Raw genomic sequence first — 25,309 nt, forward strand, 5'->3', positions numbered from 1 at the left:
TATACAGGTAATCTTAGTTTGTTACGGTGTGACATGTATGTTGCATGCTGGCCTCGTTGCAGAATAAGAATGCATATGGAAGTAACCCCCCACCCCAGAAGATCTGCTGCTCTTGTCTCTGGCTGTGTAGGCCTGACCAGTTCTAGCTAACTAGGCCAAACTGGAAAAACAGCAACAACAACATAACAAACAATCCTCCATATCTCTAGGAAAATGAATTACATGAATTACTCCTCCGGTCACACATGTTAGGGAGCTGGATTCTCTTTCCCACTGGAGGATTTTAGAGCCTACGCCCACATCCTAAATGTCTAAACAATAGAGAGTCAAATAGCAATTACTCTGCCCTCAGTGTCTCCCAGACTGACCTATGAAGATGCTATGAACAGGGGCAGCTTGTACCTAAGCCTACCAGCGACTCATATGTCACCTACCTGCTAGTTCAGTTGTCCAGCCCTTTTTCCTTGACCTTCAGTTCTTCCTTTTAACAAAAGTGAACTCCACAGTCTATACCCTCGCCACCCATGTTCCTGGATTTAAAGCAGACTTCCAGACACTCTGTCATCAAACTCAGTGCCTTTAAAAACTTCGTTAGGCAATCCTATAGAAATGACTCAGGGACATTCTATTTCTCTTTTCAACTGACAATTAGATGCTGAATTAAACTGACTTCCAGGCATTTGTTCCTTATACAGGATTCTGACGCAACAAACTGGTAATTACAGTTGCCATGTCCTTCTACAAAACTCTGGCACATGGCCTTCTCTAGCCAGTTGTACAAGTGTATTTAACCTTACTACACAAATTTTACCTCTTAATGTTCCTGAGAGGGTTGTACAGTAGTTACCTCCTAACTATTATTTTGGATCTTTGCTTTCAGTTTTATTGTGGCCCTATGGAAGAACCCTCTTCTAAGGCACCTAAATGCTGCCTTTTCTTTTCTACACTGTCACTTTTGTCAGCTCCAAGAGAAATCTGCACTCTAAATGTCTAAAAGCAGTTTGGGTAACCTCTGAAGGGGGATTCAACTCCATCCTGTTCATTCAGCTTTTTTGCCACTCTAAACATCGTTTTTCAGGACTCAAAACTAAAACAGCTGGATTGAAGCCTTTGCTACATCAATTAACCCCTCTATCTTACCAGCTCTCAAAGACCTTAGAGAAATTTCAGGTCAGTTCCTACAGGACCAACTCGATTCTTTGTCTGCCAAAGTACTTTACAACTAGATCTTATCACTACCAAGGATGGGATCTGGGCCTCCCTCCTAGAAGGATGCTGCTTCCACACCAACAAATCCTAACTGGTTTGAGATGGGTCCCAGAGACATGAGGATCAAAAAATAAAAAAATTCAACCACAAGCCTCCTCCGATTTATTTTGTCCCCTCCCCTGATCACTCCTTCCCTCCTTAGCCTCATGCTCACATTTTACCCTGTCTTTTAAGTGTTTTATCCTCTGAACTCCCCCTCCCCACCTCTGTATACCCAAAGACTCCATGTAAGCCCTCCCAATGGCTGGCATCCTACAACAGCTATATGACACCAATAGGCACAACACAACCTACAGACCAATCAGACCAAGAAAGGCTTGACCTGTACAACAAAGAATAACCCTTGCAAAACCAAGTAGTAGACTTCTTGACTATAGTGATTCTCCAAAATCAAAAAGGACTCAATGACTGCTGAACAAAGGAGGTATCTGTGCCTTCCTAGGGGAAGAATGAGGTTTTTATGCCAATTGATCTGGTCCAGCACAGGAAAACACTAAACAAATATTAGAAAGAATTCAAAACAGAAAAGGAACTGACAAAGCTTTCCAGAAGGGCACCTGAACTGTTTGGGAGAGTACTATAGACTGTCCCCTTGACAGCCCTAATCACGATTGTACCGTTACTCTTTGGCCCCTGCCCTTACAGCTCTCTCACCAAGCTCATCCAACACTACAGGTGTTCACCACCCACGAGAACTCCTCATGGCCTAAAACTACCAGCCTGTAACCCATTTATAAGAATTTACTGCAACATTTTCCTTCCACTGTTGAGACCATTACCTTCTTGCAACTGGAAAAAGCACCTTCCCTAAAACTAAAACCACTACTCCTTCTTCTTTTATCCATCTAGAGGTGGTATATGTTGAGTCATGAGTCATTGAGTCAGGCCATATGGGGGCTCTTTATCCCTAAAGAATGACTTAGTCCCAACCTGACCTCATTTCCCTCCACCTGTAGAAACAATGCTCCTGGTATTAAAAAAAAAAAAAACAAAACCTACTTTGCTTCCATTCAACTCCTCCCCCAAATAGCCCCCCCTCTCTCCCTCTTCCTCTCCCTCTCCCTCTCGTTCCTATCTCCCTTTCCCTCCCTCCTCCCCCTCCCTCTGTGTGTGTGTGTGTGTGTGTGTGTGTGTCTGAGAGAGACAGAGACAGAGACAGAGAGCCCATGAAGGTTCACGCCCCCTCAATATTCCAATGAAGCAGTCTCAGCCTGTGAAATCAAGTTTGTCTGCTTCCTTACCTTATTTTTCTTACATGCAGTGTCCTCAGACACTAGAAGAGGGTGTCAGATCCTCTGGACACCTCAATCCTCTGCAAGAGCAACCTGTGCTCTAAATTGCTAAACAATCTTTCCAGTCCCAGGATCCTAGGTCTTAACTAAACCTTTTGTGTCTGAGGGGGAAGAAGAAAGAGAAACAGAGACAGAGATCTATAGGCTAGGAACTGGGCCCGGGGACACAGATTGGGGAAGCTTCTGGGGTGAAAGTGCATTTGTGAGCTAGTTTGTCCTGCAAAATCCAGCTGTACAGGCAGTTATCATTATCCATGAGAAGCTGAAACTGTGCATAAGTGCAGCTGTTTTTGGCGTCCCTCATACTCTCCTAGGTAAGAACTGACCCATGCCCTGTAAGTGATACCAGAAAACTTTATGGTGGACCAAGTCGGACCTTGATGGAATCAATTATGCTCACAAATGTACTTTGGTCTGTTGTTGATTCCCTATCTAAGGTGAACAGATTTTTGTCCAATTCTTATTAAGAAAGGTGAGTACAACAGCTATGATAAATGGTGGTTCAGTAAGCATGAATAGGCAGGCACTTGGGTTGTATTTTACTTTGATTCCTTTGGGTGAATACTCAGGAATAGAATAGCTGTATTATATAAAAGTTCTGTTTGAGTAACTTCCGTACTGATATCCATAGCTGATGAACCAACTTACACTAGTGCCCTCCCAAAGTGCCAAAAAAGTCCTATAAAGATGATGATAGCAGAAATTAAAATATTGTTAAGAGGCACATGCAACCACCCTCCCCTCACCTGTTTCCTCCTCTTGGCTATCAAAGTATCAGAACAGTGGTCCATAAAGGAATTGGAACTTCCTCTGGAAAACTCACTGTGAGAGGAGAAGTCTAAATAACTTATACCAGTCAAAAAAGGATTTTAAAAAAATAATTAAATGTATTCATTTATTTTACATCCTGAACAAAGTTTGCCCTCCCACCTTCCCTCCCATTCCCTCCCCCGCCTCTCTTCCACACCCCCCAACCACTTCTCTGTTTCTGTTCAGAAAGGGGCAGGCCTCCAATGGGTATCAACAAAGCATGGCATATCAAGTTATGGTAGGATAAAGTTCCTCTCCTTGTATTAAGCCTGGGCAAGGCAACCCAGTATATGTCAAGCCGTTAGGGTCAGGCCGGCTTGTACTGCTAGGAGTCCCAAAAATAGACCAAGCTACACAACTATCACACAAGTGTAGAGGGCCTTGATCAGTCCCATGTAGTCCTCCTAGCTGTCAGCCCAGACTGTAAGTCCCTATGAGCCCAGGTTAGTTGTTTCTATGGATTCCCTTTTGATGACCTTGATTCCCCCTGGCTCATACCATCCTGCCTACCTCTCTTTGACAGGATTCCCTGAGTTTGGCCCAGTCCTTGGCTGTAGGTCTCTGCATCTGTTTCCATTGGTTACTGGATGATGGCTCTCTGATGACAAATGGGTACTCACCAGTCTGATTACAGGATATAGGCTGTTCAGGCTACCTCTCCACTATTGCTAGGAGTCTTGGCTGGGGTTATTCTTGTAGATTCGTGAGAGTTTTCCTTGCACCAGGTTTCTACCTGACCCCAAAATGCCCTCCCATATCAAGACACCTCTTTCAGTACTCTGCCCCTCCATCTACCCCAACCCTATCTCTCATGTTGCTATCACCACCCACTCCAGTTTAATCAGGAGATCTCTTCTAATTCCCCTTTCCATGGAAATCACTGCCTTGGGCCCTTCTTGTTACCTAGCCTTTCTAGGCCTGTGGGTCTGTCGATGACTATCCTTTACCTTACAGCTAATATCCACATAAGAGTATGCTTGTCTTTCTGGGTCTGGGTTACCTCATTCTGGATGATTTTTATTTTCTAGTTCCATCATTTCCCTTCAACTTTCCTGATGTCATTGTTTTTAACAGCTGAGTAATTCTCCATTGTGTAAATGAATCATATTTTCTTTATCCAGTCTTTAGTTGAGAGGTATCTAGAAGATTGTTTCTAGCTTTTGGCTATTGGGAATAATGCTGCTATGAACATATTTGAGCAAATGTCCTTGTGTTATGATTGAACATCCTTTGGGTATATACCCAAGGGTGATATAGCTGGGTCTTGAATTAGATAAAGTCCCAATTTTCTGAAAAACTGCTGTAGTGATTTCTAAAGTGGATGTACAAGTCTGCATTTCCTTTCATACAGATGCATGTAGCTGTGTGAATTTTCTTTGGGTCCTGTATCCAATCCACATATATACATATGTTTTGTGTCGGTAGCATACTAATTTTTGTTACTAGGGACTTTTAGTATAATTTAATTGCATATATTGTGATTATCTATTTTCTCATGAGTATCATTGGTATTTTCATGGGAATTGCATTGAATCTATAAACTAATTTGGGGAATATGACAATTTACACAATATTAATCTATCAAACCATGACAATGGAGCTCTTTCCATTTTCTGGAGTTCAATTTCTTTCTTCTCTGCATTGTAGCACTCATTCTAGAGGTCTGTTACTTCCTTGAATAAGCTTATTCCTAAGTATTTTATTGTTTTTGAAGTTCTTTTGACAAGAATTATTTTTCTGATTTCTAAGTTGATACCTAATTGATCTATAAAAAAGTTACTGGTTATTGTGTGCTAGCTTGGTACAGGTTGTTTTGCTGAGTTTGCCTTTAGGCAATAAGTTTTTGGTACATTCTGTAGTGTCTTCAAGTAGAGGATCATATAGTCAGTCTGTAGGACTAATTAATCTACTTCCTTCTCTATTTTACTTTCTTTTTTACTCTTGCTACAATACCTTGGGTAAATTTGTAAGTACAATATCCAATATATGTGGTGAAAGTAGATTGACTCTTGGTTTGCTACACACAACCTTTTTTTTATTGAAGTGTGACCCTTGATCCTATTTGTGTGCTATATTGAACTTACTTGTTTGTAAAGGCTGAATCATCATTGTATCCCTGGAATGAAACCAACTTGACCATAGTGCACGGATTCTATGTTCATCAAGAAATATATATATATATACATATATATATATATATCATTCTGTCTCTCTCTGCATCATTGCCTGGTTTTGATATCAGGTTAATATTTGCCCAAAGAGTTTGAAAGTGTTGGCTCTATTTCTATTTTGCAGAATAGCTTGAGGAATGTTGGACGTCTGAGATTTTGTCCAGTCCTGATCTTTTCTTTGTTGGGAAATGGTTTATTTTGCCTTAGTTTCTGAAGTAAGGTATTTGCAGATACAGAACCCTGCATTAGTAGATCCTTTCTTTACCTTGTTTGCTGCCTTGAACACACCATTCCTTTGTTTTATAGTTTCATATTTACTGACCTGATGAAAGGTTGATAACTGTTCTTCTTATTCCATAAACATCAATGGACCGTCCTGTGTTTCTAAGATTTTTTTCCATCACTATTAACATTTGGAGTAATGTGTGGTTATAGTGTTTTGGGCTTTAGTCTCACTGAGGTCTTTTGAGCTTTTGGATTACTTTAAGAAAATTTTGTAGGTATCAAGAAAGCTCAACTGGTTAAGGCACTTTCTGTCTAGCCAGATGTTTGCTTCCTGGGTCTCACAAGGTAGAAGGAGGAAAAGAATCCCACAAGTAGTGCATTGACCTCCAGAGGCACTCCATGTCACAAGTGCAAGCACATAAATGATAAACAAGCAGACTTCACATAGGTTTAGTCCGCAGAACCACAATCATTACAATGTTACTAATAATAGTAAATCAGAGCCAAGGTGCTCCTCTAACCAATGTTAATTAAGTATCTGTGGATGTGCTTCTTCACCAAGTATAGCTCTGTTAAAGGGAAGTGATTTATTACAGAGGTGAGAACACTGCCTCACATATTGTTGGAGCCCAGATGTGTTAGCTGTCATTGTGACTATTTAAGTTTCCCAGGGAAGTTGCAGTTATAAGGAAATTTACTTACACAATAGGCTCTCAGATGCTCAGGATGCTCTCTGGGGTTCATCTAAACCACAAGCTCTAGAGCTACAATTGTGTCCCCAGAGGCAAAGACTTTCTCACTGGAAAATCTTAGGCTGTCTTTTAACATTTTTATTTTTATTATTAATTATTATTGTTGTTGTTGTAATTATTCGTTTTGTGAGACAGGCTCTCACTGTGTAGTCCTGGCTGTCCTAGCACTCGCTATTTTATGCTGAACTTGAACAGAGATCTACCTGAGTCTGCCTCCTAAGTGCTTGGATTAATGCATTTGCTACCACATTCCTTCTAATTGTTTCTCTTTAATTTTAATTAAAATATAACGACATCATTTCCCCCCTTCCCTTTCATCACTCCAGTCTGACCCATGTCTGTCTCCCCACTTCCCATCCTCTCAAATTGATGACCTTTTTAAAATTGATTATTATAGTTGCTATATATATATATATATATATATATATATATATATATATATATATATATACTAACACAAGAGTATATAAATACAGCCTGCTGGGTCCGTTTTGTTTCCTGTCCGTACTTGTTTTCAGGGTTGGTCATTTAGTATTGAATAACCAATTCTAGAGCTCCTCTCTGGGGAAGACTAAGTTGCCTGTGGTTCTTTTTCTAGGGGTGGGGTCCCTTGAGATTTCCTGGTTCCACCTTAGCAGATCGACCAGTGCCTTTTAAAACCATGTTCCCTGTGTGTTTTCCTGGGTACAGCACAAGCCAAGGCAGAGCTACTCCCGGAGGACACCTGCGAGGCACAGCACAGCAAGGGAGAAAGGACCTGGGAGGGAAGGTTGGGGAGGAATGGGTAAAGCGCTGAGGGATGGGGCGGAGTGAAGTCTGTGCGCAAGCACGTGATCAGATAAGCTCTGGCTGACTGGTTCCAGCAGATAGGAAGCTACACCAAGAAACATTAGCTGGCAAGGGAGAACATGAGAGAGCCCAGCTGCAGGGAGGAGACCAGAGGGACTCAGGGGAGTGGACAGGAAGGGACAGGGAGGAACTAATAAAAGGATCGGTATGTGGGGGAAGTCTTGGTGATTAACACCTGGGACCTGCTCCAGCTCAGATTCTCATTACTCAGAAGAGGCAGCTCCAATCCCAGTCATGCTCGCCGCTGCGGGCTCCCTGGTGGCAGCCATCTGGGCAGCGCTCCATCTCCGCACCCTGCTGCTGGCTGTTTTCACCTTCCTGTTCCTGGCTGACTATCTCAAAAACCGGCGCCCCAAGAACTACCCGCCAGGGCCGAGGGGTCTGCCCTTCGTGGGCAGCATATTCCAGTTGGACTTTGATAAGGCGCACCTCTCAATACAGCCGGTAGGACGGGCAAGGGTGCCTAGCTGTGCTCTGATGTAATCCCGAGCTAAAGGAACAGGGGACATCCAGGGACAAGGACAGAATACCAGGTTCAAAGGCTGGTGTTGGCAACCTGCTATTCCGAACCGAAAACCTGTGTCCTCCTTTAATAAATACGCTGTTCCGTTTCCAAATAGAGATGTTCTTACCCTTGTATGAAGGGCTTTCCTTGTAATTCTGTTAAGTGTCATAAAACTCACTGTGGATGATTTTAAATCTTTAAGTGCAGGTGTATTGAAGGCATAATAATATATCTTGATAAATAAGCCCCGACAATTTCAGAAATGCGTGGTGGGAAGGTGGTACCTTTGCTTACTTGGTTAAAGTGCTTGTCTTGGGGGGGGCTGTTTTTCTCTTAATTGGAGTTTTCTATAAATACTAGTTCTCCCTTACTGATCCTTGGTTGGTCCTACTACATCCTTGCGACTGCTCAACTACTGATTTTATCAACTCCAGAGGAAGATGCACAGAAATCGCCAGCTCCACTGGGAGTCTGTTTGTCTTTCCACTCAGTTCTGGAAGTTTATTATGTGTACATAGTGCACGCAGGAGACTGGCAGGTCTTTCTGGTGCATGGCCGTCTCCCCAAGTAATGTTCCTCGTTATCCACAGCAGTTTTCCTTGCTTAGACGGTGAATACTCCAAGCCGTGTTTAATTTTCCCTGTCACTGTCCATTACATGTGAAGATTGGCTGTGTCTGATTATTTATTGCTGTTTAAGGGTCTAAGCCCATAATTTTTCTTCTTTTTTCCCCACATCCTTTCTTCCATTATCCCTTCCCTGTGTGTTTCTTGAAGATTTTCTGATTGGCTGCCTTTCTCTTCATCTTCTCTCTCTTTGCATCTCTTTTATCGTCCAGCAGCGCTCTGTGTTACTCAGCATGCACGTGCAGCCCATGAGACTTTGCTAACACTGCTTTCCATGTGAAGTGAGCGACTACAAACACGAGGAACCTTGTCCCCTCTATGGCTCACTGTCTCAGCTGTTGTCCCCACACACTGACACCCACGTCAGACATTGCCCTGCTCTTCGGTGTCCAGTGCAGCCGGAGCTCAAAGCAGAGGAGTCTGGTGCCTCGTCCCTTACTCATCCTCCCATGGCTGCCTTTTCTTCCCAGGTCACAGTTTCCTTTCTGACCTCTAGCACTTTCTCTCTCATTCCTGCAGAGGAGGCTGTGGCAGAAGGAAACGTCTTAGCTGTGCTCCTCCTCAGAATGTCTCCCCCCTCCATTCCCACACTCTCTTTCCGACTGTAGGACACCGGGTTGACCATTTGCTGTACTTGTTGTTTTTAAATGTTCTCATACTCCATTCTGACCCTTGTGGGTTCCCCATCAGTAGTAAGCCATTTTCTCTCTGCTTTCAAGAGACGTGTGTGTGTGTGTGTGTGTGTGTGTGTGTGTGTGTGTGTGTGTGTGTGTGTGTGTGTGTGTGTTTTCAGGCTGATATAAATGGTTTTGCTTCACTCGGTGGCTTTTTGCTGTTGGGTTCTTCATGGTAGGTTTGTATTATGCCAGACTAGGACATTTCAGCCGTTCTTCAAGAATTGTCTCATTTACTTCCTCTTTCCTGGATTTTAGGGGACATCTGTGTATTGAGGCACAGTTGTGAAGTCTCTGATGCTGGGTCTTCCTGTTTGCCATCTGCCTTCTCTGTGCAGTGCAGGGTTGATTTCCTCACATTACTCTGCTAATTTCTAAATTGTTATGATTACTTTATTACTGGATTTGTTGACATATTTATTTTTGACAGTGAACCTAAGGTTCATAGATTTGGAAACAAATAGAGAAAATATCACTAAGTTTCTCCCAAATTACACATAGGGTAACACTCAGAATCCACATTCAAGCAAGTCAAATGACTCCCAATCCAGTGTCTTGAGTGTTTTTTCAGATTAAAAGAAATATATCCTATGTTTGTTAGTCTTAGTCAACTTGACAAAACTTAGACATTATCTGAGAAAGAGAGAACCTCAATTTAGGAGTTGTCTCCATCATCTTAGTGCAGGGACATTTGGTATTGGTTGATAATTAATGCAGGAGAGTTCAACCTACTGAGATGATGTAATTCCTACACTTGATGATGAAATATAACTTGTGAAATTAAATCCTTTCTTCCCAACTTGTTTTTGGTCATTGTTTTATCACAGCAACCAAAAGAAAACTAGGACATGTACCTATGAAAAGAAACACATAGGAACACAATTTAGCAAAGGAGACAAAGAATTTCTTCTCTATACACAAGACCACTAGTACACACACTTATGCACCACACACACACACACACACACACACACTTACCAATTCAGAAATAATTTCATATAACGTATTCATCTATGTTTCTAGATTTTGATCAAAGTAAAAATAAAGTTATAGTTCCACTGTTTACTGAAGTTTTCTGTATTAGTAGGTAGGTTCTACTGATCAAGAGAAAGAGTGTCACGTACAACTGTGTTAACAATAGGCAAATAAGTGGTTTAAAAATACAATAACCATAAAAATCAAATTCAGTTAGCGAAGTGTTCAACATGCAGCAATGAGAATATGAGTTTAGTCCTCAGAACCTACAAGAGCATGGTATGGTAGCCTGCCTTGATAAAGTAATTGACAGGAAGAAGAAGACAGCCAAAGCTGCGAAGTTCACTGGCCAGCCTGCCTAGCCCACTCAGTGCTAATGAAACACACTGATTCAAACAAACTAACAAGCAAGGTGGGAAGCTCCTGAAAATGATACCTGAGGTTGACCTCTAACACACACACACACACACACACACACACACACACACACACACACACACACACCACAGCCCAGAGCTCACTGCATAGGGCTGTAAAGATTCAGATTAACAAACCTTCTCATACACTGCTAGTGGGAATGTGAATTTGATGCCGTTTTCCTTTTCCCCCCTGCATTCACCTTTTCTGTTGCTCCTAAAGGACTTCAATAGAGCCGAAGTATCATTTGTCTTCATGCATCATTTGTTTCACTAATCCTTAGCTTCTACTTTCTCTTTATTCAAGACACACACCCTGCCCCACATTGTTCTTCACAAGCCACTTGAAGATTTACTTCTACTATTGAATTTTCTGTCTCCTATTTCTTTTGTTAAATTTTATATCTCTTATTTCAATCCATTGTTGTTTGTTTTCCTGTTGTTATTTTCAATTTTAGCTCTGTTTTACCCCCTCTGAGCCACATTAAAAAAACAGCTTTGCTTTATTTTTTCAAGTGAATTACTAGGTATGGAGTAAAAATTGTGTTCTGCATGTCTTATGCCATATACCCCGATGTCTTCTGGGTCATTTAGTACATTTGTAAATTGGCAGACAGAGCTAATACAGTTGAGAATTGTAAGGATCATGACTTGTCCACTTGTTTCACAACAAGATAAAACTTGTGTTGAAATAGAAACACACATGGGCAGAGAGCTGGTAAAGATGGAAAGAACGTTGGTCTCAGTACCTGGTCTCAGATGCTGAATCCCTCTCCAGTACAACTAGAGAATCTATGGGGTACACATTGCTAGTCAGGAGGCACTTAAGTCACATTTTTTAAAGTCATTCCCAAACTTCTTTTTGATACTGAAAGTTAGTAATTTTTATACAGCCTAAAAACTCACCCATACTTTGATCAAGATGAAATTAATTTTTGCGTCATTTGTACACATCTACTATTGGCATCTCTTAAAATAAAAGACATATACTTGTTGGCTTTGCCTTACAAGCTAGACAAGACAGATTGTGCTACAACTCAATGAAGCTAGCAAGGATTCTAGATAAAGAGCAAAGGAAATACAGAGTATAAGGCTTTATCTATAATATGGATCCAAATGCCTGGAATGAGACCAAATCATTATATTTGCTTTGACAGAGTCCACAAAGTTTCATGTGATAGATAGATGTGATAGGGAGCAAGTAAATGAAGGTAAGAGTAGGGTAGAGGACCATAGATACCTGGAGGAATTGAACCCTCTGTTTGGTACTTCTGACAAGAATCAGGACAACAAAACCCAGAGGTGGGTCAATACGGGCTGACATGTAAACACACGGGGAAGGATCTTTGAAAAGAATCATGTGCTGCTATCCAGCTTTGCAACACGTTGAGTGTTCTTAATCTTCATTATCTCATTCTCTCCAACTACCTCTTCTTGCTTCCCTAAACTCTATCACCTACACACTCATGCCTGGTCCCCACTCTTTAACTGCCACTAAACTCCAAGTCCTATAGAGACCCAAACTAAGGTCATATGTTTTTACAGATGTGCATAACTTCTGGCAGAGTCCCTCCACCAGGCAAGAGCCATTTTCTTGGCTACATAACATCATTTTCAACTTATTTCCCCCTTTAGAAAGATGAGGAAAATTCTAACTATAGCATAAAGAATAAAGTTAAGCATAAAGAATTCTGAGTACCCAGTCAGTGAGTGGCTATCTGGGACTGGTGGATTCTTGTCCTGGCTCTCACCATGCACTTGTATTCCCAGGCCTTTGAACACAGAGCTTATTCATTTCTCAGAGATGCAGTGGGTGGCTTGGTGCCTGGAACTAAACAAAATACTTCTCGTAGCGCCACTTGTATCCTTCCCCACAGAACTCTTTGAAGAGGGGGCACTATTTACTCTTTTATAGCTGGTGGTCTGAGGACTTGGAAGAGAGCATCTTCCCCAAGACTCCAGTTAGTGAACTACAGAGCCTACAAGCTTGCATCACTCCAGATCTTCAGAGATGTCTCTACTGCTATCATCAACCCTTTATTGTACTCTTCATATCCAGCAAGGTTTGGGAAGGGCACATTCTCCTTTGCCTAAACTGATGCTGGATTTTGATTAAATATTCCATGGTTGCTATAGCAGCCTTGCACATATACATCTTAATCTTTCTCTGGACTGATGCCCTTTATTCTCTTTCTCACTGGATGTCAAAATGTTTCACTTACAACCTTTGAGATATCTTTGAAACACTTACATCTTCATGAATTAGTCTAGGAACAAGTTAATGCTCATTTAATTCATGTTGACTGGATATACGAATGAAAGATTTGTGAGGAAATTTCTAATCTGAAACTGGAGTTTGGTAGAGAGAAAAAAGAAATCAGGAACATTGCTATCACACCAAGGCACCTCTTCCATATACAAATACACAGAGTTCCCTTAGTGTTTATCCCATTAGTCACACATGTACATCCCATATCTAATGCATGTTGATGAGTACAAGGCACTATCTTCTGACTAAACAGTTTGATCTACTAGGAAGTCCATACAGTCTGCACCAACGTCAAACCTATACACACCCTCGTTGGACATTGTCAGGTCAAAGTGCCACACATTCTCCTTTCATTGGATTTCCAGATGCTTCAGGTCAGAGATTTTGCTTCTTTGTTGAAACTTACATGCTCATGATTTCTTCTAGGTTGACACATGGTAGATACATAGTCAGTTCATACAGACTAACATTAATGAATTTATACAATAAAAATTTTTGCCTGATTTAAATTTGAATCTAATGCAGTTGAAGAAAACACAATTTCAAAAACACTGCCACAGACAAAAGTACATCTCCCTATACACAGAAACCTCTTAATATGAATTCTGTTAGCTACACATGTGCCTACCATCCCTGGATACACAGACATGGGCACATCTAACTACAACTATTGAAATATTTTTCAGTTTGTGAAGAAATATGGGAACATTTTTAGCCTGAATATTGGTGACGTAACTTCAGTGGTTGTAACTGGACTGCCCTTAATCAAAGAAGTCTTTACTCACCTGGAAGAAAACATTCTGACTCGTCCTGTCACTCTTGTCCGAGAACGTATCTCTAATAACAATGGTAAGTTTATTGAGCACGGTGGAATGTCTATTATAGTGTTTATGATATGTTAGAGGTGCGCGTCTCTGACTTTCCAACATCCCCATAAGCCAATCCCATTATGAATCACCATATTTAAGGGAAGCAGTATGTCATATTTCCTGAATGAAAGCACCCATCAGAGGACTTAAGAGTGTCATCCTAAGGGATATCAAGAGAAACCAAGTGTCTTGCAAAACGAGTTCTAAACGTGTAAGTGAGAAGGAATTAGGATGGAAATCTGGAATGGCAGGCTCCCAGGTAATACTGGGAAAGGGTTTCAGGAAGTGTCTGGTTGCCGAATGACCAGGCTGGTGATGAAGAAATGGCTACCTGATGATGTGTGGGACCAGAGAGACCAAGGCTTATGTTTAAAGAGTTGAGGATCTCTTGGAAAGTTGAGAAACGGACTTGCATGTCACATTGCATGTGGCATGAAATAGGTGGTTGATGCTAAACATACTGGAATGCTTTTCTCTTGTTCTTTCTGTGTGGAATACTGATGCTTCTTACCACATTGATTTATTTTTTTCATCCCTTAAATCTTGTGTTGACTAGGAAGTCTCTTATAGGGCCTTTCTTACCTCTTTAATTTATATGCCTTGTCTAATCCTTTAGTCTGTGTCTGCTAATCAACTTAACACAACTTAGTAGGCTTTTATGTTAGCATTGGAACCAGGTAATGTGTATTTGAATACCTGGTTGCCAAACAACTGTGCTCCCTTGAAAAATTTAATGTATTATGTGTTTCCCATTTCTTTGCAGCAGTGGTAATGGACCTGTTGCTGGTTAATAATAAACATGCAGAATTCCTAAGAGAAACAAATCACATAATAAATAAGAAATATCTGTGTGTGATGTTGCAGATATGTTAGCCATCATGTTTCTTGGTTTCGGTTATTCTCTCTAGACAGCTACCAAGCCTCTTATTGCCCCTTCTCTTTTCCATCACACATATGTCCATAGAGCTCACAAGGTAATTTTAGATCAGAATTTCAATGTCATAATGCTAAATCTCTTCTTTCCAGGACTGGTCTTCTCCAGTGGCCAGACATGGAAGGAACAAAGAAGGTTCGCCCTGATGACACTGAGGAACTTTGGGTTGGGAAAGAAGAGCTTAGAGCAGCGCATACAGGAGGAAGCCAGATACCTTGTGGAGGCCATAAAAGAGGAGGGAGGTGAGCATTTCACAGGGCAGGTGTGGGAGGCTGTGGCCCTTTCATTCAATGAACAGATTCTTCCTGAGTGTCTAAGTGCTTGTCCTGGGCCTTCACTGTGCTGAACACTGAGGACTGAGCAGTGGACATCTAGCCATGACTCTGCATCTGAGCACACACATGGTCATTAGACATACTGCTTCACACAACACCAGGTCATCCGTGTGGCTTCCCATGAATTAGCAGAGTCCTTGGAGCATGTCAGAGCATACTCCACTATGTAGTATGCTCTGACCAAAGCCTCTTACATGGTTCTCTGCAATGTGTGTTTCTCCATTATATCAAGTTAATCTAGTATAGGAAATAGAAACAAATGTATGAACAAATGTGTAACCTTGTAGGACCCATCTCTCCCTCTCTCCACCTCCAGGACAGCCTTTCAACCCTCACTTTAGTATCAACAATGCAGTTTCCAATGTCATTTGCTCTGTCACCTTTGGGGAACGCTTTGAGTTCCATGACAGTCGGTTTCAGGAGATGCTGAGGCTACTGGATGAGGCCACGTGTTTGGAGTCATCAATGGTGTGCCAGGTAAGCACTCTTCTTTGCTTATCTTTGAAGGGTGGGGCATTTTGATGTTATCATGTAATATTTTAAATATTGAGTTTGATTCAACTATATTTGAAATTCGCCTCTTGACTTTTAAGTTTTTGTTAATACAAGAAACTTCATATATACAAAACATATCTATCATTTATATGAACTATTTTAATATTTATATTGGTCTATATACATGCATATGGGAATGCTGGTATCTTTTAGAGAATAGAAATGTTGTTGTTGACTTGGACTCTCTTTTCTCCTTCTCTTCCTACCTCAGAGTCACCTTCTGAAGGAACTTTCCAGCACATCACCTTGTATCGATATTCCTCTTTGTTCATGGTTCCTTGTTATCTGCAGAATAGCAGTACACTGGCTGAATGTGTTGTCATTTTATACAGTCAGATAAATGAGTTTTCCTAGGTTTAGAGTATTTTGAATAACAGTTCCATATCAGTGTCTATGTGACACACTCATTTGTCTTATATTTGCATCTGGATATATAAGATAATTAAAGATTCAGAAGTGTACACTGTCCCCATAATCATCGACATGATGCTATCAGTCTAATACTAGAAAATATAAACATTTAAGGTATATGTGTCACCTCCAACTATGTCCCAGTTTCCATGTGTACTCCTTATAGCCACTCAAACACTCTCCACAGGTGTGTTGGTCTGACACCCATACCTATGAATATGGAAGACAGTTGTAAGGTGAAATTAACCACAAGTGCTTGATTTTATCTGACTGGTTTTCCTTCTGCTAGGCCTGCTGCGGTAGTCCTCTAATACCTTGATGTGATATGTATGCATGTTTGTTCGTTTTTAAAACATTTTCATGACATCGTGTTTAGTGAGTGTGTATACACATGTACACATTTGTTACATGCATAGGGACGCACAAGTCAGAGAACAACTTTCAGCAGTTGGTTCTCTCCTTCCATCGTGTGTGTATCAGAAATGTAAGAGTGTGTGTGTATACCTTTTTATTTGCAATTGTTATGGTTCATTAATTGTTCCCCCTATGTAATATCATTATCGCTTCTGAATCTTTGGATTTAAAATCTGTTTTATCAGATATCAGAAAGCCATGTCAGCTTGTTCTATTTCTGTTTACTTTATACATTGTTTTTCTTTGATTCTTAATTTGTGGTTATCTTTACCAGTAAGATGTGTTTCATAGAGACAACACAAACTTTGATTTAGGTTTGTGATTTTGGTCTGCTAGTCTGTGTCTCTTTTTTGACTTGTTGGAGTCAATTACATTTAAGATGATGATTGAACCATGCCACTGAGTTCTATGATTTTGCTGGTTTTCTTCTTGGATGGATTATTTATATTTTACTTTCTTCCCTAATACTACTAAGGGTTGCTTGTTTTATGTGTTGAACACAGTGGATTCTCCTCTAGCTGTCATTTGCTCAACAATGCTTCTCATGAAATTTATTTTTTCCTGTTTTCATAATTGGATTTTTTTCTTTTGTGTATAATACCTCCTTTAAGCACCATTGCTATTGGTGCCTTAGTGCTCCTGAATTGTCTTGGTTTGTACTTTGCATGAAATATCTTTGTTTCTATATCAATTTTACAAGACAGCAATTTTGGATAGAGGATTCATGGTTGGCAGTTACTTACACAGTATAAACTGTGCCATCTCATGCTTTCTTGGCTTGAGGATTGACGATGAGCAATTTGATATTCTAATTTTTATGACTCTACATATGAGTTGATATTTTTCCTTACAGCTTTTGTAATTTTTGGCATCTTTAACATAATCACAGAGGCGATTTCCTATGGTCTGTTTATTTTAAGGGACTAAATACTTTTTGCATTTGGAAATCTATTTCTTTCTCTAGATTTGGGGAAAGACCTGCTATAAATTCATTGATTCTCTGTTCACTTTTTCTTTATCCCGGATCCTTGGTTTCTTATCTGTGACCCTGTGGTCCTATGGCTACCTAGGTCAATTTTCTGATTGTATCCCTGAGTTCTTAGACATTATGGTCATGCTCATTATTTTCCCTAGTGGGTTTTTGAATGATGTGTGCCCTCATCATTATGCTCCATTCCTGAGAGTCATTTGCATGATCTAGTCTGTTGGTGATGGTTTTTATTGTGTGTGTGTGTTTTTTTTACTCATTCAGCTATTAATTTTCAATATTTACTTTTTTTTAGATCAAAACCTCAGTTCCCTCATTTTTACTGGAAAACTTTTGCAACTTTTGTGTAGCATTGTTCTGTTTCCGTTTCTCTGAGTTGATTAGTTCAGGAGTTTGTGATTTTTTTAGTGGCGTCCTCCTGGCTTGTATTTCCATATGTCTCGAGTTTCTGTGCTACACTTCATGCTCTCTTGGACATCTCTTCTGGAGTGTGTGGAGGTAGCAGTTGTGGAGGTTTTAACTTTACCTTGTCTTGGGTACATAATGGTTCCAGAGAAAATGAATCTGAGGCACGGACTCAAAAGTTCCCCTTCTCTTTAAGACCTTCTGTTTCTATGCATCAACTTCTCTAATATGCACCCAAAAGTAGATTTATTCTTATCACCACAACCATTTTCTCCTCAATTTCAGGGACGCTCTCACTAAAAACTGAGGAATTAATTAGCGTTACTTGTAGGTCTGAAAATAGGTGTAAAGAATGAGATCAGCTGTGCTTATTGCCTACGTTATTTTGTGTTCTGTGTTTTAACTTTCAGTCATGGTAGTCCAAGCCCAGCAGTTACATTGTTTTACTTTCAGCAAGCAGAGCCTAGGAAGTCAGGGGGGTCCAGTGAGTACCAGGCTCACTTCTAGGTGTGAGTATCAAGGAGAAAAATCTTAGAAGGGAACAAAGAGGTGGCAGAAAGTGATAATAAACTCGGAGTGACTGATTACATCAGGCATTTTTATTGACAGCTGCAAAACTCCATTTTTGCTGTGATCTTCTACATATAAAATGATGCAATATGATGTGTGCAAGCAGGTACAGAGAGTTGTGCAAACAAATATAGATACCAGCCCACCAGACCTCTGTGCAATACTTTGTGTGTCTTATGCCATTCAGTGTTCAGATACAGGAAGACCTCATTATCATACTGTATTATCAAAGCTTACTTTCAATAATATTAACATTATTAATATTGTTATTGTAACTGCTACAACTCATTATAACTAGGAGGCATCAGAGGTAAAAATCACACGCATGTCTGTCTCACTTTTAATCTCATTGATTTTTTTCATTGTGGTAAGCTATCTCTTCACCACAAGTTTTATTGAAACATCACTCACCATCCACTTTTACTTCATGAAAGATTGCAGTCTTACCATATGGGGATTAAACCAGAATATACAGTTACCTGCACAATACATATTACTATAATTTCCCCAAAGGAAAGTAAGTCATGACAAAGAATTAGAAAGGTGAAAAAATAAATGCCTGTTACTTTAAGAATAATCAAATAAAGAACCTCCAAAGAGACTTGAGCTACACCTTCATGAAGGGAAGTGAAGGACAGGGTTATAATAATTTCAGGGGAATTTTTAGGCTCAACAAATAGCGCCTACCAGGGCCCCCAACACATAATGCCCTCAGTTTGATTTCAGAGGCTTCTGTGGTTGGAATGCCTAGAGAAACTGGGGCAATGATGGAGTTCTGGGGGTTCCATCCCTGTAACACTTACATATAAAAAGCACTATGTTCGACTTCAAGACTAGGGACAGTCCTTGAATATTGAAAGTCACAGAGTCAAGCATGTGATTACATTAACAAATATTCTATCTGGAAACTGTATGCAAAATAACTTGCAATGCCATTGACAGGATAACCAATAAACATGTTAAATGCTGTCCCAACATCCAGAAAGAGGTGGTTGTGTGTAGACTGTAACAGGCAGTTCATCTAGTAAGAAGTGGTCTTGCTAGAAGCTCGATATACATTTACAGCAGAGTTGAAATGTTTTTGAGGTAGGTGAGAGGGAAAACAAAAATTTGTCCCACATTTTCACAGTAAAAAACAAAGAGAAAGACAAGACTATATCTTGAAACATAGTCAAGTGGCACCATAGTGTCTCCATGACCATCTCATTTTTCCCAATCAGCTCTACAATATTTTTCCATGGATAATGAAATATGTTCCTGGCTCACACCAAACAGTTTTCAGAAACTGGGAAAAACTGAAATCGTTTGTTTCTTCTGTGATCGAGAATCACCGGAAAGACTGGAACCCTGATGAGCCAAGAGACTTCATTGATGCTTTCCTCAAGGAAATGACAAAGGTGGGGAAGATGCTGCTTCTTTCTCCTCGTCCTCTTCCTCTTCCTCCTTCTTCTCCCTCCTCCTCTCCCTCCTCCTCCCCCTCCTCCTTCTCCTTCTTCTTCTTCAAGACAATGTGGTACTTTAACAGGCGAATAGACTTACTTACCCCTTATAACAAAGTTAATTGGTATAAATTTTCTTTCATTTTCTTTCTGGATGACTCTGTTTTGTTCCTTGTCAAGTTTAAGAACTTTATTATGGTGAAATCTTTCTCAAGTTGCTCTTCGTTGTTCTTCAGTGCCTTGTCTCACTAATCCTTCTAAACACTTCCCCTGCTGACCCTTGTTTCTTTACACTACATTTCGAGATTTCATCCCTACTATTAATGCCCTGTCCTATTAATATATCTCGTATCTTAATCCATTGTTCTTCATTTTCTGTTATTAGTTCCACCTTTAATGCTGTTTTAGCCTTCTGGACTAGCTTATGTTTTTTAAATTATTTTATTTTATGTATATGAATACTTTGTTTGCATATATGTCTTTGCATTGCATGCATGCCTGGTGCCCACAGAGGCCAGAAGACGCTTCTGGAACCTCTGGAATGGGAGTTACAGACAGTTGTGAGCAGCCATGTGGGTGCTGAGAATAGAACCCAGATCATCTGGAAGAGCGACCTTCCCATTGAATCATCACTCCAGCCATGGCCTATCTTCCTTCTATCCTCTTTTACATTATTTCTTACTGACTTAACATTGCACACTGAAAAACATGCCCTGTCTTATGACTTGTCCTGGGACATCATCTGGGCCATTTAATCTACATGAAACAATTGTAGACAAAAATCACATATTTAAGAATCATAAGGCTAGAGATTCAGAGTTCAGTTGACTCACTGATTTTTACTTTGGTGGTATAAATATAAAACTTATTGAAATATTTATGCTGAACTAGAAATATACATAGGCAAAGAGCTGATAAAAATAGAAAAAGGCTCTGGTCAGTGGTGGCACATGCCTTAATCCCAGCACTCTGGAGGCAGAGGCTGGTAGAGTTCTGTGTGTTTTAGATCACCATGAGCAACAGAACTAGTTCCAGGATAGCTAGGGCTATTGCACAGAGAAACCCTGTCTTGAAAAACCGAAAAAAAAAGGAAAAATGCATTTATCTCAGAATTTAGTCTTTGGATCCTTCTCAAGTTCAAGGGCAAAGCCTGAGTAGTACACATTGCCAGTGGAGAGTCATGTAGCTTAAACTGAATTTTCAGTTGTTTCCAGAGCTTCTTCATTAGGCATTCACCAAAATAAAGTTAGAAATTTACTGAATATCCAAGCATCCATTACTGATAGCCTTAAAGTAATATACTGTCCTGGAACTCATTCTGTAGACCAGAGTGGTCTTGAAAGCACAGAGATCTACCTGCCTCTGCCTCTTGAGTTCTGGGATGAAAGACCACTGGACTTGGCTACAAAGGCACTGCTATCTTTTGCTGTGGTTTCTGCCTCTCTCTTCAGTTCCCAAACTGTAAAATCCTTTTCCTGTCATCTATTTGGCTGTGACCCTCAAGCACATTCTCATATGGACAGTGCATGATAATTGTCCCCTCTCAAATTAATCAAATCCACTAAGGCTATTCCTGTTTTAGATTATTAAGTAGCATGTGAAGGTTTCAAAAGTGAAAATATAGACATCTTCACATACCCCATTTGAGTGAAAATTAGTAGTAATATAACTCAGGAGTGTCATTATAAGTAAAGGGTTCCCTGCCTATAAATGGTAGGTATGTCCCTTTCATGCCCTTCCTTACCTTTTACTCTTTATTTAAGAAGGAATGATATACAAGGGGAAAGTAGCAATTAGACATCAGAGCTTTGTTTTGATTCACTCCCTTTCAGCCACAACTGCAAGACACAGGCAAATTTCAACTTAATGCTGGAGTTCAGTTTTAAGGTTTGGGTGGGGCAGCTGCCTCCCCAAGATCTCTTGCAAACATCATTCAGTCATACATGAGCAGGCAGAAAGCAGCTCAGTGGATGTATTTGACACTTTTTGTCTTGTGACAGCAACAGGCAGAAACAATTTAAGAGGTTGACGGTTAATTTTGTCTCACATTTTCAAGGAGTATTGGGCCATCATGAAAGAGCAGGAATGGGAAAAGGATGTGGTGGGGGCATGTTTATGTCAGGGTAGAACAGGAAGCTAACACTGGCTGGAATCCAAGACTTTGACACAGCCACAGGAATCCCACTTCTGCTGACTGACTTACTCCAGCTGGATCCCAACAGCCATTGTTCCAGAGTATCCCCAAACAGTTCCAGCAGCAAGGAAGCAAGTATTCAAACTTGAGCCTGTAGGGATCAGTTTAGATTCAAACTATATTTAATACTCTGATCTCAATAGAGTCATGGCAAATACACATCACTGAAAATCCTTCCTATGAGCTTCGACTCATTAGATTATGGATTCCTTCTCCGTCCAGGGGCTCAATGGCAAATTTCATCCCCTGTTCTGTCATAGTTCATCTTCCTGGTATGTTATCAATAGAAGCAACATTTTATCCCTTGAAAAAAATGGGCAAATTATTCACCATATGGAGTGCAGTTGTGAGACCACCAATATTATGAGCAATGTAAATAGTGATGTTTCTAGAGTAAGTTAGTAAAGATGGAATTATATACCAAAGAATAACTGAGGGAATCAGCAAGTCTTTACAGTTGATATAATGTGTTAAAATAAGTGTGTTTTTCTCATCTTATAAACTGTAGCAGATAAAAATGTGAAGTGAACCTCTTAGATCAGATTATGACTTAACAATGTGGCCAATACTGGAAGCCAAATATGTGTGTGTGTGTGTGTCCTGTTCTGATACCATCTTGATAAAAGTTTTTCAAAAATCTAGTCACAAGAAAATAACTGTCTTGATAGTCATCCACCTGAGTACCAGATGCACTTGGAGTAGGAAAATGCCTCCTACAGAGACCAAAGCAATATCATTTGAAATGAGTCCTTCTGAACTCATTCCCCAGGGTAAAAGAAGACCTTCTTCTATGTCTATCTCCTTGCACTGGGGGCACGATATGGCTCATGATATAGCTACTTGCTGAGTAGGTCAAGAGGAATATAATTTTAAATGACTGCTTCCACATTTGTTCCCCAGCATCAGAGTCTGTGTATTGAGACAATCACAAACCCTCTGACTAAGCAAGCACACACTGTCTTTTTTCCAGTACCCAGACAAGACTACTACAAGTTTCAATGAGGAAAACCTCATCTGCAGCACTCTGGACCTCTTCTTTGCTGGAACGGAGACAACATCCACGACACTGCGCTGGGCTCTGCTCTACATGGCCCTCTACCCGGAAGTCCAAGGTGAGCACGTGGTGACTGCACCCAGACAAAGCAGAATTCTGGACGCTGTGGTGTAGATAGAATGCAGGATTACATCATGGAGTGGAACCAAGTGGGACAGCTGTGAGGCAATGTGCGCTGGAAAATGTGCGTGTGCTGTGTATGTTCTGTCTGAACTGAGACGGGTCCCAAGGGTGCAGACATTTGCAAAATGTATCCATTATGTGTGTGTGCTGTGTATGTTCTGTCTGAACTGAGATGGGTCCCAAAGGTGCAGACATTTGCAAAATATATCCGTTCACATCCTTCTTCCATTTGAGTAGTCCTTCCCATTTTACTCTGAATTCTGTCCAAACTCTGTCCTGGTGTTCAACACATTCTGATGTCACCTTGTGCCTTATCAGCCTCAACTCCTCACCTCCCCAGTGCCCTTCCTACGCTCTACGCCTTCTTATTCTTGCCTCTAAACCATGATATCAAGAGTGTTCTCTCACAGTTTTTACCCATTCTAGAAGAATGTCCTCGGGTACTACCTCCCTAAGTCATTTCAAATTCCTCCATGAACTTGTAGACAAGAGAACTACTGTCATTTTCCTCCAGAAGTGACCAGCTACTCCTCCATGACTGGGCTCAACACATTGTTCCTGTCTCCATTGACTGGCATTCATCTAGGAGAATGATCCATCCCATCATTTTTATTCCTTTGGGTTCTAGAAAAGTTCAAAAATTTGAGGATAGGAAAAAATTTTCTGTCATAGACCATTTCTTTGCTATTGTTTGTTTTGTTTTTCGAATAGTGGGTAATGGTTTGTTCATGAGGTATAAAATACATTTAGTAGATACAGGCCAACTATATTTGCCTTAAGATGAAATTTGAATTTTTTCTTTCCTGTGTGGTAAAGAAAAAATGTTTATAGAACTACCACTCCAGTGTGTGTGCGTGTGTGCGTGCGTGCGCGCGTGCATGCGTGTGTGTGTGTGATGGGGGATGTCCTTCTGCATATATGTTTCTCTTACTGGTTGATGAATAAAATACTGATTGGCCAGGAAGCATAGGCTGGGCAAACAGACCAGGAGAAGGCTGGGAAGAGGAACCACCAAGAGATGCCATGTAGCAGAGGAAGGAGTAACAGGTCCAGACCCTTCTTAGGTAAGCTAAGACCATGTGGAAATATTTAGATTAATAAAAATGGGTTAATATTTAAGAAAGAGCTAGCCAGTAAGAAGCCCTAGCCATCGACCAGTATATAAATTAATGTAAGTCTTTGTGTGTTTATTTGGGGCTAATTCGTTTCAGTACTAGGCAGAACAGAAACTTCTCTCTCTCTCTCTCTCTCTCTCTCTCTCTCTCTCTCTCTCTCTCTCTCTCTCTCTCTCTCTGTGTGTGTGTGTGTGTGTGTGTGTGTGTACATGTGGAAGCCATAGTGTAGCTGCAATTATCATTCCTCAGGAACCAACATCCACTTTTTGAGACAGGATCTCTCATTCACCGGGAACACAAAATGCATATGTGTACCTCTATTTATATAAATGCATCTTGATTTAAAAATATTATGCACCTGGAGAAGAATATTTTTTTAAGATTTAAAAACTGCTGAGTTAGAATACAGGCTTGACCTCTAGAATAACAACTTAAAAATATCAGTAGATTTACATGAAAAATTCCACACATGTTCATTTTACAATATGCATAATAGTCAAGAGATAGGATTAGCTAGACTGTTCACTGACCACAAATAGATGCACAAGATAGTGCAGCTGTTCAGCAGGAGGGAAAAAAGTTCTGATGATTCCAAGCAATGGATGAACTATGAGGATATTGTGCTAAAGTTAAATGACTAATCACACAATTATAGGAACTGTCCTATCCAACTCAAATGAGTTATGTCGAATAGTTAAATCTCTATACAAAGATGATTGAATGGAGGAAGGTAGAACCAGAAATTGTTTGATATCACAGAGTTTCAATTTTGCAAGATAGAAAATGTTCTGGTCATTGACTGTACAGCAATATGAACACATTTGTTGAACTGTACAATTAAAAGTGTTAAAAAGAGTTGTGATTGATGGCATACAACTTAGTCAAAATACTTGAGAGCCTGAGGAAGGACTTTCACAAGTTTGAGATTATTTAGTTACATGCGAAGAAAATACCCCCCAAATTGATGTTGTGACAAGTTTTATGTTGAATGTATTTTACACCCAGTTAATTTTTATTTAAACAGTAGTGCAAGTCATATACATTTATTTCTCTCTCAGAAGAAATCCCTA

At 40.3% G+C, this 25,309-nt stretch overlaps 1 protein-coding gene across 1 annotated transcript in view; it reads left to right on the top strand.

Moving 5' to 3' along the window:
- Nucleotides 1-7,416: 7,416 nt before the first annotated feature.
- The window catches only part of LOC101841462 (cytochrome P450 2J4), a 30,422-nt gene continuing 12,529 nt past the window's right edge, over nucleotides 7,417-25,309 (top strand). Inside the window, exons 1-6 of the mRNA XM_040757141.1 lie at nucleotides 7,417-7,812; nucleotides 13,520-13,682; nucleotides 14,729-14,878; nucleotides 15,288-15,448; nucleotides 19,535-19,711; nucleotides 22,918-23,059. Of these exons, the coding sequence (XP_040613075.1) occupies nucleotides 7,603-7,812; nucleotides 13,520-13,682; nucleotides 14,729-14,878; nucleotides 15,288-15,448; nucleotides 19,535-19,711; nucleotides 22,918-23,059 (1,003 nt within the window). The 5' untranslated portion in view covers nucleotides 7,417-7,602. The remainder of the gene's footprint in view (nucleotides 7,813-13,519; nucleotides 13,683-14,728; nucleotides 14,879-15,287; nucleotides 15,449-19,534; nucleotides 19,712-22,917; nucleotides 23,060-25,309) is intronic.

This window comes from Mesocricetus auratus, unplaced genomic scaffold (assembly GCF_017639785.1).
Source record: "Mesocricetus auratus isolate SY011 unplaced genomic scaffold, BCM_Maur_2.0 Super-Scaffold_100014, whole genome shotgun sequence".
Lineage (NCBI taxonomy): Eukaryota > Metazoa > Chordata > Mammalia > Rodentia > Cricetidae > Mesocricetus > Mesocricetus auratus.